Source organism: Odontomachus brunneus, unplaced genomic scaffold, assembly GCF_010583005.1.
Source record: "Odontomachus brunneus isolate Ranch 3 - 2012 unplaced genomic scaffold, Obru_v1 Obru_scaffold_076, whole genome shotgun sequence".
Taxonomy (NCBI): Eukaryota; Metazoa; Arthropoda; class Insecta; order Hymenoptera; family Formicidae; genus Odontomachus; species Odontomachus brunneus.
The window spans coordinates 629775-647488 of record NW_022639526.1 but is presented as its reverse complement, the minus strand read 5'-3'; the positions used below and the strand labels follow the sequence as shown (position 1 = coordinate 647488).

Here is a 17714-nt window from a genome sequence, read left to right as displayed (position 1 = left end):
GTTTCAGGAGGAGAATTACATAACATGCGTGTTGGACGATGAAGCGACGTTACCAACGCCGGAACCGGCAGCCGCCACGACACCGGAAGAAATACCTGCGGAGGTGCAGGTGAACGGTAAAACCACAGACACAAGAAAGAGTCCACAACCGCCGCCGTCGTTACCGCCACCTGCGGCTGTTACCAGTAAGGTGAAGCAGGAACGCGAAGACACGCCACCGCCGCCGCCACCTCCACCTCCGGAGGAGAGTTTAGACCCCACTAAAAGCGGGCCTCGATATTGTCGATCTTGTGACATCAGTTTCAATTATTTGAGCACGTTCATCGCCCACAAGAAATTTTATTGTTCGAGTCATGCCGGTGAGGCCAGCAACAACAATAACAACAATAATAATAATAACAACGCCAGCGGACATGCGACGTCGCCGCCGACCGGGAGGACCGAGGCGTCAGTACTCTAAGGACGAAGGACTAAAATCTCGAACTACGAGACGGCTACGCCGCCGTTTCTCTTCCTCTTCTTGGAGTTCCTCCTCACGTTTAATATATACTTCAAAATTCGCAGTCGAGAATAGAATTGTGAAGGTAACTCGACTTGAAACTATCAAAAATTGTCCGTTTGAGAACTCTACTTGTCGATGGTTCTGCTATGCTAAGTGAGAATAATATTTAGAGATAGATAGATAGAGAGAGAGAGAGAGAGAGAGAGAGAGAGAGAGAGAGAGAGAGAGAGAGAGAAAAGGTGTTCGTAAGAGAATAACGGTCTTACGATGATGTTACCGGAATATGAAGATATTCCTCGAAGACAGAGATATTTTAAGGATTCAAGCTAAAAAGAAGAGGATACTCAGTGAAAAGTGAGTTCCTGAAAATGTAACGAGAATATTCTCTCAAAATTGCGAGATTTAGGAAAGTGGCTCCAGGAAGAGGAACAAAACGTGGTGAGCGTGCAACGACGATGCACCACAACCAGGACTGTTCATTGTTGCCAGTTTATATATAATATAATGAACGACTATCGGACTTCTCAGTTGACTCTATTACGTTGTGTGATTTTTGTTGATCCAGGGAATCGTTCGTACTTATAAGCCGAAGGTATCTACGTGTACATATATATGCGCGCGTGCATGTGTTTGTATGTATGTGAGAGAGAGCTCGCAGCAAATAAGAGCGCAAACGGAGCCGTAACAAGAGTCTAGTTTGCGTCGCGATTTGTATAAACATTTAAATTTATATTTATATGTGATAATATATACACACACGATAAATTTTTTTAACGATTGAATTAGGTTTAAAAGATCTTTTTTAACTTTATTTTCATAGCGCTGACTAAAACGATGCTTTCTTACGTATATATTTTTCAAGCATTATTAACTTTAAAAAGTAACTTTAAAAGAAAATAGGAGTCATTAATGTAAATAATTTTATTCACAAATATTAATCAATTTTTTCGCGTTAGACCAAATAATTGATGTAGAAAATCTTTCTGTGAGAAAAACGAGTATGCGCAATTTCTATATATCTATTAATATAATACCTATTTCAATCAATTATCAACAAACGCTTGCAAATATTTATATAGGTATATGTATATATTAAATTTCGTAAGGCAATATTTTTATTTTTATAATTTGATATTAAAATGATTTGAGATATATCTAGTTACGACTCTGGGTGCGCGCAATCAATTCGACGATCGTCACGTCGATTTGGCGTTCTCGAAAGGAAACTCAAAGTTGACGAGACGCCGCATACGTTTGTACATAGAGGGTAAATCAATGGGCGAAAAATTGCGAATGCAAATGGCGAAACGAGGGGAAATAAGAAAAAAAAAACACGTCTGAGCTCGACGCTCGCGAACTGATCGATCGATTCAGACGAAGGTGTGCAATCTCATGACTCTTGAATAATCTCGTAGCATAGTTAATAATCGACATTATCTAAGGACGAGTATGATGAGTGTAAAATGTTGTACAGTAGGCGAGTAGAGTATTACGGAGCAGTAGTAAGCGATCCTGATGAATGATACCAATCTCAGCTTGTGAATCTGCTAAGTTACGTTGCAATGTATGACATTTAATATATAAATATATAAATAAATAAACGGTTATATGCCCGCGAAATCGCGCCCGCGCTCGCGGGTAATAGTGTGAATGCGTCGATAAATATCCACCACGTGAAGAAATTTGCACGTGTTCAATCGGGTGCGTAGCAAAGATACGCAATCTTTTATATAGTAAAATTATAGTTTCGATGAGAGTCCTGACTCGATGATTCTCTATGCGAGAACAATCTCTCATTCGTGACTGCTTATTTATTATTTATTAAAATCCCTTACTTTTCAGAAATCTTGAAATACATTGAATGTTTTCGTGATGGAAGTCAAGTCTCGCGAGTGAAGAGAAGTTCTACAAATCAGACGAGATTATGCCAACTCCTGAAACTTAATCAGAAACTAATTTTGTAGTTTTAGAATGGAGATATCCTTGCTTGAGTAAACACCGAGGAGAAACCAACCTCGTACTCATTGGGAATATGCTCCCCATGTCTAATTTAACACAGGTCTCCTTGTAGGGTAACTTGTACATACGTTGCGAACGGGGAATGTGCGATTCCGCGACTGAAAGAACAGACGATCTCGAGAAGTCTTCTCCGCGTTTGTCGATTCAACGTCACCCGGATTTTTAGCGACGCATTCGGACCCGTGCAACCCAATCAAAAAGCATCGCGCGTGCTCGCGAAGCGAAACGCGAACGCGCCGTTGCAGGGCGTGTAAGTGTAAAGAAAAACATATTAGAAGTTAAGGCCAGTGTTACGTGTATACGCAGTGTACTACTCATATCATACGACGAGCTCGTTAATAAAAAAAGACGCCGACCTGTCCGCTTGGCGAATTTCACGGCCCAGAGATCACGAGCGACACGAGTTTCGCAATAATGAAGTAATCTCGGCACACAATCTCGTCGCATCGTCCGAAAAATTCGTTTACCTCCCGATCTCTCGAGACAACCAAGAAGAAATAATAATTCCTCGAAATAATCTCTTTTTGTAAGCGTCCCGCGCTATCACGTTGATTGTCGAATCTGTATTCTATTACCCTCCCTACCCCGTTCCGGTATATCGCGATATCGCCAGGTCGAGGCGCAAGATTGACGAAAAAGGAGAGATAGAGAAAGAGTGAGACAGAGAGAGAGAGAGAGAGAACATGACGAAGAGAAATTTGTAAATCCACATCTGGTACTTCCAACAACTTGTTATACGCTATAAATCTGGTGTATCATTATATGCCATATCTTCGACAAGACAGTTCTTTCTTCAACACGATACACATCCCAATGGCATCCTATTTTGGAGATCGATCACTTGATTGATTTTCATTCAAGAGCGAACGGATTTCGAATTGCGAATGGCTAGAAATTGCGATTGTCTTCTTTTCTTTGATGACATTGATCTCTTTTTCGTCATGATGTATTGACGTTTCTGATTGGATTAAACAGATTCGGTGAACCGACGGGAAATTTTAATTTTGCGAACGACGAAGAGTTTACAAAAGTTCGCTGACGATTGCGTGATCGATCTCCTAGTCTCTTAGGCTTACATCTCTTTTTGTCGTTTTTATTTTGATAGAAGGATTTTACACGCGAGATATATCTATAGAGAAAAGTCTGTAATAAATATATAAACGTACAAATAAAACCTTATGACATTTACAACTCACTCTTCCTTGCTGAGGAGAAGGCGAAAGTAAAGATTGAAAAGTACATATTAAATGGGAATGTTTATTGTTTAATTCATTTTTTTGCAAGATAAATTCCGGAATAGACTATAAAATCAATTCGCGTAAAATCCTTGTAACGAAACAATCCATTTTGGAATCGCTATGTAAATTGCGATACGTAAAAAAATAAATACTTATTGAAATTGCTACATATACATCCACTCATGAACAAAGCATTGTTCATATATACATTTGTGGAATTATTTAACTTTTTACGTTTATTAATTAATCCTTTTGAACTAATCCTATTGGTATGTTTCAGAATAAAAAAGTACCCGCAAGTCCAACAAATTTTTCTGAAAATAGGCAGAGCCACACAAGGATCTGAGATGTGAATTCTATCAACTGTTCAATCGATCCTAACTTTTGAGCACACAGCGTAGCTTTTGAGATATTTAATTATTATAACTAACGATAAAATTGTTTTAATTATTAGACTTAACTGCAGGTCTCGTTCTGCCGAAAAGGTAAATCTTTATCACACATGTTTTTGTTGGTTGATGCTTCGCGACAATGGTAAATTCAGGTTTTTATGCGTTCCTCGGATTGTTTAATACGCAAACAAGACCTGTTACTATCCCAAAGATTTATCTCTCGTTTTCAGAGTCACTGCTGTCAGTGTCACTGCTGTCAGTGTCACTGCTGTCAGTGTCACTGCTGTCAGTATTCTGATCATCAGCTGCGATGTCCCCATAAAGCAGCGGCTTCATCCTCTGTTTATACCTAGCGTATTTGTAGCCGTGCAACTCGACGTCTTTCATATCGAGTGGATATGGCTCGTCACCATAGTCTTTGTAGTCGTCGTCCTCGCTGGATAAGTGGCAATCCTCTAAATTCCGAATAGCGGTTCTCATGTCATCTTCATCAATTGAATCGTTGTCTGAATTATCAGTATCAGGATAACTGTTCTGATAATATGACTCTGCATTGGAATCCTCAGAGTCATGTTCACTTTGCAAATCTTCTGTGGGCATTTCATACACCAACTCTTGCTCATTGTATGGATGTATCAATACACAATCGTCGATGGAATCGCAATTTTCCACATAATATAAATCGTATGCATAATCGCTGTTCTGAAACATTTATTTGCATTTTCCCAATGTGTGTATCCGTTGTGCTTTGTACCTTACTTCTTTCCTACTTCTACTTAATTTCTATTTTATCACATTTTTATTTCATATCCATTTTAGTTTAAAATTATTTGTCATCTACTTATTATTCTATTTTACTTCAAGAATAATTTTATCCATTTCAATTATATAAAATTGTTTTATATATTTTTATTACTTTATACTATATTCAACTCTTTGTATCACAGAAAAAAGTTACATCTATATAACTATAAAAAAAACTTATAAAAATAAATATATAAGTATAAAAAACTTATATACTCGTTTATATGTGAAAAAAGTGCTTACTATTTCTGCTTATCTACTACATCTTAATTAGTTTTAGAACTCTACTTTTTATCTTTGTCACAGCACAATACAAGAAATACTATTTTCATTATATTTAGTAAACAATATCATTTTTATGTAAATTGCTATTATTACATACCTTTTCTTTTTTTTCTGCTGCTGCTGTGCTTTGGTTTACTGCCAAGGAAATTGAATCCTCTATATCAACGAATGTCATCACTTTGTCCTCAAATTCTTCCATACTTGATGTATCCAAAGAACGATGGCAATTGACGACTTTGTATCTGTTAGCTGCAGAGTTCTCTTTAGTCTGTTTACGCCTTTGTGCTAACAAATTTACACAAGGAGACTTTTTGAAACTAGTTTCTAGTTCTTTCATGTTCAAAGTTTTGGCCAAATGTTTCAAAACATTTTCTTTCTAAAAATTATCAAAAGAGTCAATATTATAATTTGCTATAAAATTTCATATACTAACGATATTAATACTAATGGTTATAATAATTATTGTTATGGCAAAGCTATTCCGTTACAACAAATAGTTATAGTTTTACATAATTCTAAAAGACGACCTAATCTTAAATTGCATAACAAGCAGATGAAACCATGATCTTGCAAAGCATTTCATTATTAATAGAACTTGTTTTAGTTATGAATAAAATACAATACAAAATTTAGTTATGAATAAAATACAATACAAAACAAAACAAATATGTATTTACATGAACTCGTTTTTTCATTATTTTCTAGTGCTAAACCCATGCCTGGAGTGAGTTTCACCAATAATGAAACTTTTTGTGTACAAAAAGAGAAAACTTGTGCAAAAACTAAGAGTAAAATTCATGATGTAAATATTCACCGGGTCATTGAGTGTACCAGCAAATTTGGCGACTGTAGGAATGACCCCTGAGCAAGCGACATCATCATCGCTATCTTCAGCTAATCTTGGATATTTACAAAGAATAAGCGCATCCTGCGGCTGATCATTATTTCTTCTTTTTACTCGCAAAACTGTTGCCATTTTAACACTAAATGACACAAAGTACGCGCGCAAGACAGTTTTTCTCTGTTTATCAATATAACTTCAATATGACTTGCCTAAAGACCCCAACACCACTTAACGCTAAAAGATATATATTATGTTTATTTGGTAATGCAATTCTCCGAAATAGATGATCCTCGATGTTCTTTGAAAATAATTTCAACGTATCTTCCATAAAAATCATAGATTACGTACCAACAAACTCAAATAAGTCCTTACGACGTAACAATCATGCCGCAACACACGACAAATTTCGTTCGAATCTCTATTAAAAACTGTTTCAATATTTCAGTTTCAATATTTGGCTGAAAGCACTTTGCTTTAAGTGATTCTATGCCATCGCTCCAAGATTCTATTAAAAACTGTGGCGTTCAGCAAACTCAAGGTTTGTTCTTTTCAACTGAACTTCTTGCACTAACTCAAGAAGTGGGGAGCGGTGCACTTGGACACGGTGCATTTAGACACAGCCAATCACAGCACCGTGTGATTAGAGACATTTGTAGGGTCCCTTGGAACAGCGACTTGTGATTGGACTGTGTCCAATTGCCCCGTGTCCAACTGATATACACCCCAAGAAGTGTACCCTGGTGCGTTCTTTCTAGCAGAAGTGACGTTAAAGGTTACTGTTCTTTCCAACGGTGCAGCAGAACTTATGGCTCCTGCACACAGGACGCGGTAATGCTTGCCGCGCGGCGGAAGTTCGCGCGACAGCCAATCAATATGCTGCTTTCCATAATAACCATTTAGCTTTTACGGAAAAACAACATATCGATTGACTGTCGCGCGGATTTCCGCCGTGCGGCAAGCATTACCGCGTCTTGTGTGCAGGAGCCATAAGTTCTGCTGCACCGTTGGAAAGAACAGTAACCTCTGACGTCACTTCTGCTAGAAAGAACGCACCAGTGTACACTTCTTGAATTAGTGCAAGAAGTTCAGTTGGAAAGAACAAACCTTGAGTTTGCTGAACGCTACAGTTTTTAATTAATAGAGATTCGAACGAAACTTGTCGTGTGTTGCGGTATGATTGTTATGTCGTAAGGACTTATTTGAGTTTGTTGGTACGTAATCTATGGTTTTTATGGAAGATACGTTGAAATTATTTTCAAAGAACATCGAGGATCATCTATTAAGAGATCATCTATTTCGGAGAATTGTATTACCAAATAAACATAATATATATCTTTTAGCGTTAAGTGGTGTTGGGGCCGAAGTCTTTAGGCACTGGAAGCCATATTGATAAACAGAGAAAAACCATCTTGCGCGCGTACTTTGTGTTATTTAGTGTTAAAATGGCAACAGTTTTGCGAGTAAAAAGAAGAAATAATGATCAGCCGCAGGATGCGCTTATTCTTTGTAAATATCCGAAATTAGCTGAAGATAGCGATGATGATGTCGCTTGCTCAGGGGCCATTCCTACAATCAATATGTTGTTTTTCCGTAAGAGCTAAAAGGTTATTACGGAAAGCAGCATATTGATTAACTGTCGCGCAAACTTCCGCCGCGTGGTAAGCATTACCGCGTCTTGTGTGCAGGAGCCATAAGCCTCTTTAAGGGTGCGTTCAGATTCCTCATCCAGGTGCACTCTATTACTAGAAACACTACAGTATATGTTACATAAACTATAGCACTTCTAGTAATAGAATACACCCGGGTGGAGAATTTGAACGCAGCCTAAAGTTAGCGGCACATGGTATTTGATTAAAGCAGACATTAGGTTTGTTCTTTCGACCTGACCTAGGGCTGCACTGGAACTGTACTAGTTGAAGAAAGTTCAAGATAGTGCAGACCAGTGCAAAGATACATATGGGTCTGAAAAGAACGGGTAAGAGCAAGTTAGAGCAGTGTAAGATGGCGGACAACATGGCTGGATTAAATAACATAGATCAATTTATGGTCATGTTTTCGCACTTATAGCATTTTATGTTTTGTTGAACAATCCTATTTCTTTTAAAAACTGTTTTGTGTTGGATACCCATACAACAAATCCCTCCGAAAAAACGTCCAAGAGCCTTCCCAGGATGTCTTTCGGATATTTTGTGCTGTTTGGATAACATTCTAAATACTTCTTTTATGTCATTCTACATTATATATTTATTATATATTTATCTACATTATATATTTATTATATATTTAAGTATTTACTTACTGTTTATAGATTCCGTCGTCGGATTATTTCTTCTACGTAATGTCAACTAGGTATACCGATTTTACAGGTTATAGATACAAATTTAAATTTTTTCGGTTAGCTGCCCTGCACTGTTTGCTCTACCTCCAGACCTAGGACAGTCAGTTCACTGAACTCGCTGCACTAGTTTAGCCTGCACTGTTCGAAATAACACATTTTCTTGCACTGTTCTGATCGAAAGAACGCATTAGTGCAAACTTCGTGAACTAGTGCAGCCAGTTCAGGTCGAAAGAACAAACCTAAGGCAGAATGCTATTTCACGTGTCGTACGACAGGCTTTTCGGATACGTTTATTGGTTGGCGAATAGAGTATTTCTAGGTTCTCTGTTCGTCAACCAATGAACGTATCCAAAAAGCTTGTCGTACGACACGTGAAATATCAGCTAAAAGCATGTATGAACTATTCTTTGCCTTTCCTACTTCCCGACATCATAAAACATAAAAATAAAAAATAAAAAAACTCTTATTTCTTTTTAAAGCAATACTTTCATTGGACATCGCTCATCGCTCATCGCTAATCGCGTGCAACGTGAATTTAGCATTAGAATGCACTCGAGTGGAGAATCTGAATGCACCTTATGCGGATAGAAATTTTGCACGTGTCCAAGTGCACGCGGGATTCAAGAGGCTGTTAGAAGTTGTTAAAATTTAATTTTGAAGATTTTAGCTTATGAATTAACGATGGCAACCTCGTTATTAGATCAACTTCTCGGATTGAAAGCTCCGCAGACAGATTTACTCGTGCAAGACAAGAAACGTCCCAGTTTGTTATTTGATCCAATAGAAGCTGCAAATTTAGACCGGCACATTGTATTAAGTATAGGTTAGCTTCTTCTTCATTTTAATATTTTTAACTTTCCTAAAAGTTAAAAAATGTTTTCAACTTTTTTTTTATTTCTAATCATTATTTCATTTGTTTAGGTCAAAATGGTCTGGAAAATCTAGTGAGACTCTCCTCAGTTTTTGTTGATTTTAAAGAGACATTGTTTTCTGAGAATTCCTTGGGTTTTGAGCGTGTTATTCAAGATACTGCGATAAACAAGAAAGTGGATGCAGATATTGCAAAGTTTTTGATACTATTGTCTCCATATTTTCTAGTAAATGCTTCACATAAAGCACTAGAATGGCTGATATACAGATATCGCATACATCAACATAACCGAGATCAGTTTATATTATTAATTTTGCCATACCATGAGTCTCGTATATTTGCTAGGTATGTATTAATGAGGAAAAGTACTCAATTAAAAAAGAATGTTTTTTTAAGAGCTATGTTTCATATTATATAATTTATATATATTCTTTTTATTTGCATAGCTTTTAACTTAAAGATCAATATCTATGATATAATGGATATCTATGTGTTTGATATATTGTTTTAATTTTGTTTGTAGATTCTTCAATTTAAAAAACAATATAACATCATGATTGATATTTGTGTACCAAATATTTTATATATAAAAAGATTTGTAAAATCAATTTTTAAATTATTTAAAAGTTTATTAATTTTTCTTGTATCCTTTTTAAGAGCACTACAGTTGTTGGATCTATCAGATAAAGAAGACAAATGGCATTGGCTGAGGTCTTTGCAGAAACGTGGTCAATCACGGATCTCAGAAATACTTGTCAATCGTTTTAGCAAAGACAATGTATTCATGAAGATGCTGTGTACCCATGTAATATCTGCCATAGAGACCTACTCTGACCAGGCATCTCATCTGACCACTCTGTACAGCTTTTATATCACATTGATATCAAGTGTAATAGATCAGGTGATCACCATCACCGATGTTCAAATGAACCACATAGTACCTGTTCTTTTCTATGGTCTAAGAAGTCCTATTTACGATTTCGCCTCCAGCAGCTATATGATCATTGTGCAATTGACGACGAAGGTAATGTAACTTCTTGTATAGAAACTATTTTTTTCTGCCTGTCCCCAAAAATTCCAGTCTGTAAAGTATAAATTAGTGATTATTATTTCATTTGTAGAAGTTTTATTGTATATTAAAATTAAGATACAAATATATGTAAATATCGTGTAAATTTTTATGGAAATTGCAGGTAAAACTCGACGACGAAAGAGTGAAAAAAATATTGCTGAAAGTTTTCAAGAACCCTCTCTTGAAACAGGAAGCTGTCATTTTTCTATTGCATTTGTATCAGAATCCGACTAATAGAATGACAGTTATTCCCCGAAGTGTCGTACTCAGACTGTCCAATTTGTCTTGGTTCATCGAGACTCTCTCCAAAATTCACTCAACACACATAAATGTGTCGCGATTTGCCGTGCCTTTTCTTCAAGCAGCTTGTCAAGCGATTGTCAGAGATTCAGATGATACTATCAGCGTCCAAAATATGACGGATGACTTTCTAACGCGCGTGAAACTCGACGATGACGCGGTAGATACAATCTTGTCTAATGTGCTGAAATGCGAGTTCTTCAAAAGCGAAATGCCCAAAAGCGCAAAGGACTTTATAGCACGTTTCTACCAGAACTTCGAACGTAGTTATCCGGAAAGGTTTGACAAATATCTAAAAGATCTTATGAAGAAAGGCGAGAACGACAAGAACTCCAAGGAGGCATCAAATTTCCTCACATCTTGGCCTTTTGTCACTAAAGAGACGCAAGATTCAGTTGTGATTCTGGATAAATTGACTCACGTTAGCTCAGCACAGCGAATACGTGGTTTGGAAATTCTCGCTAAGAACGACGTGAGCATTCCTAAGAGCTTCCGCAGTATGATGATGAGAACACTTCAAGCGCGATTCTACGACGCCGACGTAAACGTCGTGAAAAGCTTGTTGTCTTTATCAACCAAGAAATTGACCAGTCTACTACCTATCGACACTTTGGTGGATGATTTAGTGGCTCTACTGTCGACATGTCACACTGTATTAAAAAAGGACTTAGCAAAGCCGGCCTTGAAGATACTTCTGGAACTTTGTGAAGATGGTGACGACACTAGGGTCTTCATTACAGCCTTGCCGTATTTATTTCCAGCTACAAAAGAAGACGTGGTAATCGCTTTAGAGGTGCTGGAGTCAAACTTTGCAAAGAATAATACTTACATGCAGTATATGATGAAGGATCTCGAGAAGACTTCATTGACTGCGGAGACGATCTCTTCCACTGCTTTCCACAATATTCTCAACTACGAATTGTTACCGGCTACGAATAGCATATTGAATACAATGCGCCAGCAAATTTGTCATGGCGATGCAGCTTCCTTATTCTTCAACATGATTTTATTAGGGTCGGTTTGTCGGGTACCCGTAGGCTCCATGCCGGCAAATATGGCACGTGATGTAATCGAAATGGCAACAGAGATGATCAAGAAATATCCGCGCATTAAGCTGTTGCACGACTGCAATATCATCACCGGCGACAACATCCAGACAGCATTAAAACTTACGTCTGAAGGCACTTTGCCACTACAAGTAGGCACTTACGTGCTGGAAATGGTGCACAGACGACTCAATCTCAAATCTGAGCCTAAACTCGATTTCGTTAATAACGCAGAACAGAGTAACCTAATCGTTAGGTTGCTAGAGATGTTTTTTGAAGGTATGAGCAACAAACAATGGAAGAAACATTACCTCCGATGCCTGCAAATCTTTTTCCAAAGACATTTCGACACGATAAAGAATCTCATCAACTTCTTGTCGCAGTTGTACGTAAGACCAATCCATGTCCAGACTTCTCATCATTGCTTGCAGATCACGTTGCAACTGTTGGACCGCTGTTCCATTCAGTGGGTGTTTCAAGACCAACACTTCATAACCAACCTGTTGCTATCTCTCACGAGACATAGTAGCGTTTGCAGATCGGCGGCGGTAGACATCCTGAAGAAACTCACTCAAACCTTCAGTCTTGCGACGGAGCCGTTTTCCGCGCTGCTGCAAGAAGTGGCAGCTCGAAGTGCAGAAATCATTCAGGATTCGGATCAGCTGTCGATTATACTCTATTACATTCTTTCGCCGGATCCTGATGTGTATTGCCTGATGAAACAACGGAAGAAGTTGCAACAGGCGCGAAGAATGCTATTCAGCGTGATATTGCAGGAAGACGTGCCGATAGACCGTAGATCCGAGCTGTTAGACGTGCTGACACACGTCAACGGCACAGAGATCCTCCAGCAACTGGCACCGTTAGGTCTGCGGCTTCTGGACAAACTGACGCACGAATCGACCAGGAACCAGCAATGCCAACCGACCGGCAATGCTCTGAGAAATATCCTGCAACGTTTCAACGATTCCACGGTTGAGACATTGAACGATAGTCAAGTGTGGTCGTTCTTTGAGAAGAGTATCTTACAACACGCTTTTTATGCAGTCACCGAGTCTGGTCAGCAAACTTCCCCCAGCATTGTGTTGTTGAAGCAAATCAACAAATTGTTTTTTGAGCGTGCCGGCAAAATCTCGCAAGACTTGCAAGTGAAGATTTTTTCCAAGATACTGGACGTGTTGACCGACTGCGAAGTGAGTAGCGTCATCTCGAACGCAACTCGGGCGATCCGCAAGATCAGTATCGATGCAAAGCTCGTCGTGTCCGAACTGCAGGCAATGAAACTTAACAGACCTGAGGAGCAATTGGAGACAACAGAAAGTGCGAAGAAGAAGTTGAAGAGACACAGTCAAATTAGGAGTCGCCTGTGGCCGACTCCTAAGATAGTGTACAGCAGAGCATGGAAACGCGGCGAGACCTTGCTGCAAATTGTGCAGCATGCTAAAAACATCGAGCACGAGGAGACACTCTACGAAGTGCTATTTGACCTGGTGAACGTCTGCGTAAGCTTGGAGGAGCTAAGTCCGGTGGAATATACAAATCAGTTGATCCTGCAGACAATCTATCGGCTGATGACGCAGAATTTACCGTTGCACAACGCCCATCTGCATATTTCCCTTATCACCAAGTGTATAAGAACATCACGAAATCCACAAACACATCACCACGCATTGCTAGTGCTCATTGAGTTGCTGAAGAAAGTCGATGTGAATCGAGCGCTCATCAACATTATGCCCATTTTCACTTTCATGGGCAGCACGGTGGTTCGCCAGGATGACTCTTATTCCATCCAGATCACTTCCAAGGTTTTGGAGACGGTGGTGCCGGTTGTTAACGCCGCTAACAACGAGATCCACGCCTGCATGATGCTGCGAATTTTCGTAGCCTCCTTGCCAGATATACCCGAACACAGAAGGATGCACTTATTTGTCCAACTGCTTCAACTTCTTGACAATTATCTGCATTTGTATTATCTGCTTACTTTCGAAAGCCATGCAATAAAATTGAACGCGAAGCTCGCAAATGACAAACGTTCCATGCAGCGTTTGGAGTTTGCTCTTCAAATATGTCAGGAGCTCTCATTGGGACAGCTGCTTCAGGTTAGTTATATGAAGTCGTGTTTAATTTTGAAAAAGAATCTATTTTTGTTATTTAAAAATTATGTTATTGTGCGTAGAAATATTTTAAAGTTGATTGAGAAATCTTTCCATAGAAGATACTTTTTATTTGTTGGCATATATTTCTAGTTAAAAAATAGCCCCATTGAGTGTTTATGAGTGCAATTTTCCAATAAGAATATGCCGATAAATAAAATTTGTTGGGTAGTTGTAGCAAAAGGTTGAATAAAGTTGTTCTAAAAAATCAAATTAATTTTCCATTTTTTTATTAGATTTGTGTAAAGGTAATCAAATTTGTCAAAATTTTACCGATGGACGTTGAAGAAGAGCAGGAAAAACGGATGACGAGGAATTTTCCGTACAAACATGTTTATGACGTAAGCACGACTGCCCCAAAGGCTCTACGACACTACAAACTAACGGCAGTGCAGTTCCTCAGCAATCTCTTGTCTTCCGATAACTTCATCAATCGCGTAGCTGAGCTCAACGTGGATGAAGCGAATGAGATGAACGAGTACTGCGATTGTTTAGGAGCCGAATTGATCACGTTGATTCAGATCATTTCGAAGGTCGCCGATCAGCAACAAAATAAACCGAGCGCAAAATATTGGAAGGTGTTATTACATCATCTGTACGACTTGCTGGATCTTGTGAACAATCTATTGCCGAATACGATGTTCCTGAAGAATGTCCAGCGCTTGCAGACTCACGAGATGTTGAGCGTAAAAAAGAAGATCCTGGAGATGCTGAACACAAGACTGCTTCAGAAGAAGTTCGGTGAAGAGGATCACGAGAATCTTCTAAATTTAATTGAATATCTCGTGAACTTTATCAACGTTGAGGAGAAAGTCAAGAGCCAAGAGCACGAAATTGTTCAGCAGACAGCGTTGAACTCTTTGAAACTGCTGGGGAAGTTATTGGCCACTGATTATCCCAACGTTTTTATGCCGGTATGTATACAAACACGAAAAAATCGCTTTATTCCTTCAGAGCACGCGATAAAATTCATTTCGATTCAATTGCATATTCCCGACGTGATTAATATCATAATCGATATCATGGTTTTCTTTGAATAATTATTTGCAGATTCTACACATTACGACAGAACTGTTGCAATCGAGGGATGGTCCGGTATTGGCTAGTGCGGCGTTATGCGTCGCGGAACTAGTCTGCAGTATGAAAACACATGCTCTAGATTTATTGAATACATTTGTGCCAGTAATTTTGAAGCTGCTGAAGACGCATTGTTGTCAGAACGTGCCGGACGTGATTGTTATTAGCATCGTGAGTGCTTTGCAAAAAATAGTGGAGTTTCTGGGAAATTTCCTCTCGCCCTACTTAAACAACCTTCTATTCGAGCTGACTAGATTGAATACATTATACATCGACAAGGAACATCCCAAGGTATTTATACTTCTGTCTCCGGTCAAAGATAAAAATGCACACAATTTTTAAGAGGTTTATTCAAGAAATTAATTTTATCTCGAAATAGTCTTGAATTGTGTATTTTTGATAATAATATGGCATTTATTATATTGATTAATTTTTAATTATTAATATCTTCATAGAATAATATTTACATAATAGTATGTGTATTTCAAGACCTATTGTTAAAATTTAATTTAATTTTTATTTAATTTCTTATTTTGCGTTATGTTATGTTACACACGCACACATTCTCCTGCGTACTCTATTTCGCCGCGCTTTCTTCCTCTTTCTCTTCTCACCTTCGCTCGCTCCGCATGTCGAAGCGTGCACGTATAACTGTGCACCCCGACAACTTCTTTTGATGCATCTTTAATTATACGTTTCCTCCAGTCTAAATCTGTTTGCAGACCGGTATCGTAGTTTCACGACTGAAAACGATCACACAGAAATTACCCAGCTGCATACCTCCGCGAGTATTGCTGCCGGCTGTCAGCATTACATACCAGAAATTATTGAGCAAAAGGTTCTACAAACGTATACCATCGTTGATGGACGTGCTAGCCGATTCTTTCGAGAACGTTTCGTCGGTAGACTTAAATGGAGAGATTCCAAATCTCAGTGAGTTCTTTCTCAAAGTCTTGCAATTCCGTGAGGATGTCGAGGATTCCAAGGATGATCAAATGGTCGATAAAGAAGATGTTTCAAAGGACATCGTCACGATTGAGGAGAGCGCTGGAAAAGCTTTGGTCGCTCTGGTCTTGAAGTTGAGCGAAGCGACCTTCAAGCCGTTATACTCAGACTTTTATAAGTGGGCAGAGAAAAGTGCAAAGCACAAGCAACGAAACATAACATTCTACAGGTATGTATGATTTTATTATATTATTATTCAGTTAAAATAATATATTTTTATAATAAAATCATAACATATATTAAGTAATATATTTACCAATTATTGCACACAGTACTCTTTTGATAATGTAATAATATTTCTTTAGGTTATCAGCGAATATAGCAGAATGTTTAAAATCTTTGTTCGCTCTATTCGCTGATCTCTTCCTTAAACATGCGGCATTATTGTTGAAAAACAATAACACGTTCGTCAGCGATACTCCTCACGAATTGACGCTTTCTGAAGAATCGAACAGAATCGAGCTGGTAGAGGCGATTCTGTTGACCTTTCACCGTGTATTCATTTACGACGCTCACAATTTCGTCAGTCAAGAACGGTACGAGATCCTCGCGCAGCCAATAATAGACCAGGTGGAAAACACAATGGGCACGAAGGAAGAGTACGAGAATCGAGCTAGTCAATTGATTGTACCTTGTATAGCTTCCTTCGCCAGCGCCATTCCCGACGACACGTTGCACAAGCAGCTGGTTTACCAGATGTTGCTAAAGACTAAGCACGCGAAGCCTTACGTTAGGAGCACCGCCTTGAACGCTTTGGTAAGCTAAGATACAACAGTTGATTTATTTCAGAGCTTAATTTAAATTATTAAAAGTAAAATATTCTCTTTAAATATTTATTGACATATAAAATAGTTACATTAGAACATTCATATTTTTCTACTGTTTTTCTTTATAAACAATTAATTTCAAGTGCTTAGTGAGACATATTATGTATTCTATATTAAACAATTTTATTCCAGAAAAAAATTTTTTTAATAAGAAAAGTTGATTTGAACATGAAATATTTAATTTTCTCAATTTTAACATTCTATATATGAATGACAAAAAAGTTCGAATATTAAAAGTATATACATTTATTAATAATCTATTTTTCAAAAATGCAGCGTAGATTTACATATGAAAAGATTTCTGTTCCTAATTTTTAATTCGATTAATTCATTTTAATTACTATTACATCATTTGTGTTTTTACTTATTGAACAATCACTCATTATTGCAATCCAGGTGGAAATTGCGAGAAAACTTGGGGAAGACTTTATGCCTTTATTGCCGGAAACGGTGCCTTTCCTAGCAGAGATATTAGAAGATGAAGACGAAGCTACGGAGAAGTGTGCCCAGAATGCTGTTCGCACTCTGGAGGAAATTTTAGGGGAACCTTTACAGAAATACTTTTAAACATTTATCCCTAAATATTAGTTTGATTGTCATAGTAATTGTAAATAATTACTTTTACCATAACCTTAACGTACCTGAACGTATTAAAACGACTCTTGTAAATAGAATTACTTTTCTAAGATTATTATCTGTAGTTCTAAGATGAACGTTTTATGTTCATAAATATTAAAATATTGTTATACGTGTACAGTATTTTGATCATTCTATTGCACACTATTCCCAGCTCGAAAATAATTCGGCGGGTAAAGAATTATTGTAATGAAACAAAGAAAGAATATATATGGATATATATGGATTAATATAAAAGAAATAATGGATTAGTAATTCTTATTGATTATTTAATTGTTAGCAATTATTTCTCTTTAAGATAATCA

The 17714-nt window shown here is 37.8% G+C and overlaps 3 protein-coding genes across 7 annotated transcripts in view; 2 read left to right on the top strand and 1 right to left on the bottom strand.

Moving 5' to 3' along the window:
- The window catches only part of LOC116847302 (zinc finger protein ush), a 233972-nt gene extending 230671 nt beyond the window's left edge, over window positions 1-3301 (top strand). For all 5 annotated transcript variants that reach the window (XM_032822157.1, XM_032822159.1, XM_032822156.1 and 2 more), the window contains one exon: window positions 8-3301. In XM_032822157.1, coding sequence (XP_032678048.1) covers window positions 8-460 — 453 coding nt within the window. In that variant the 3' untranslated portion in view covers window positions 461-3301. The remainder of the gene's footprint in view (window positions 1-7) is intronic.
- Window positions 3302-3758: 457 nt separating this feature from the next.
- Window positions 3759-6637, bottom strand: LOC116847304 (probable RNA polymerase II nuclear localization protein SLC7A6OS). The gene is made up of 4 exons (XM_032822161.1): window positions 6433-6637; window positions 6055-6318; window positions 5338-5616; window positions 3759-4853 (listed from the first exon to the last, which is right to left on the bottom strand). The coding sequence occupies exons 2-4, from the start codon at window positions 6214-6216 to the stop codon at window positions 4365-4367; spliced, it is 930 nt and encodes a 309-aa protein (XP_032678052.1). The 5' UTR covers window positions 6217-6318; window positions 6433-6637; the 3' UTR covers window positions 3759-4364.
- A 2256-nt stretch (window positions 6638-8893) lies between these two features.
- On the top strand, window positions 8894-17664 carry LOC116847328 (HEAT repeat-containing protein 1-like). The gene is made up of 9 exons (XM_032822225.1): window positions 8894-9245; window positions 9344-9638; window positions 9951-10317; window positions 10487-13810; window positions 14101-14778; window positions 14915-15232; window positions 15664-16115; window positions 16252-16702; window positions 17170-17664. Exons 1-9 carry the CDS (start codon window positions 9104-9106, stop codon window positions 17338-17340), a joined length of 6198 nt encoding a protein of 2065 aa, XP_032678116.1. The 5' UTR covers window positions 8894-9103; the 3' UTR covers window positions 17341-17664.
- Window positions 17665-17714: the final 50 nt, after the last annotated feature.

Coding starts and splice junctions, on each gene's coding strand:
- LOC116847304 (XM_032822161.1), bottom strand. CDS start 6,216: ATGGCAACAGTTTTGCGAGTAAAAAGAAGAAATAATGATCAGCCGCAG. Junction 5,617..6,054: donor CTGGTACACTCAATGACCCG/GTGAATATTTAC, acceptor GATAATTTTTAG/AAAGAAAATGTTTTGAAACA. Junction 4,854..5,337: donor CAGCAGAAAAAAAAGAAAAG/GTATGTAATAAT, acceptor TAAATGTTTCAG/AACAGCGATTATGCATACGA.
- LOC116847328 (XM_032822225.1), top strand. CDS start 9,104: ATGGCAACCTCGTTATTAGATCAACTTCTCGGATTGAAAGCTCCGCAG. Junction 13,811..14,100: donor CATTGGGACAGCTGCTTCAG/GTTAGTTATATG, acceptor TTTTTTTATTAG/ATTTGTGTAAAGGTAATCAA. Junction 16,703..17,169: donor GCACCGCCTTGAACGCTTTG/GTAAGCTAAGAT, acceptor ATTGCAATCCAG/GTGGAAATTGCGAGAAAACT.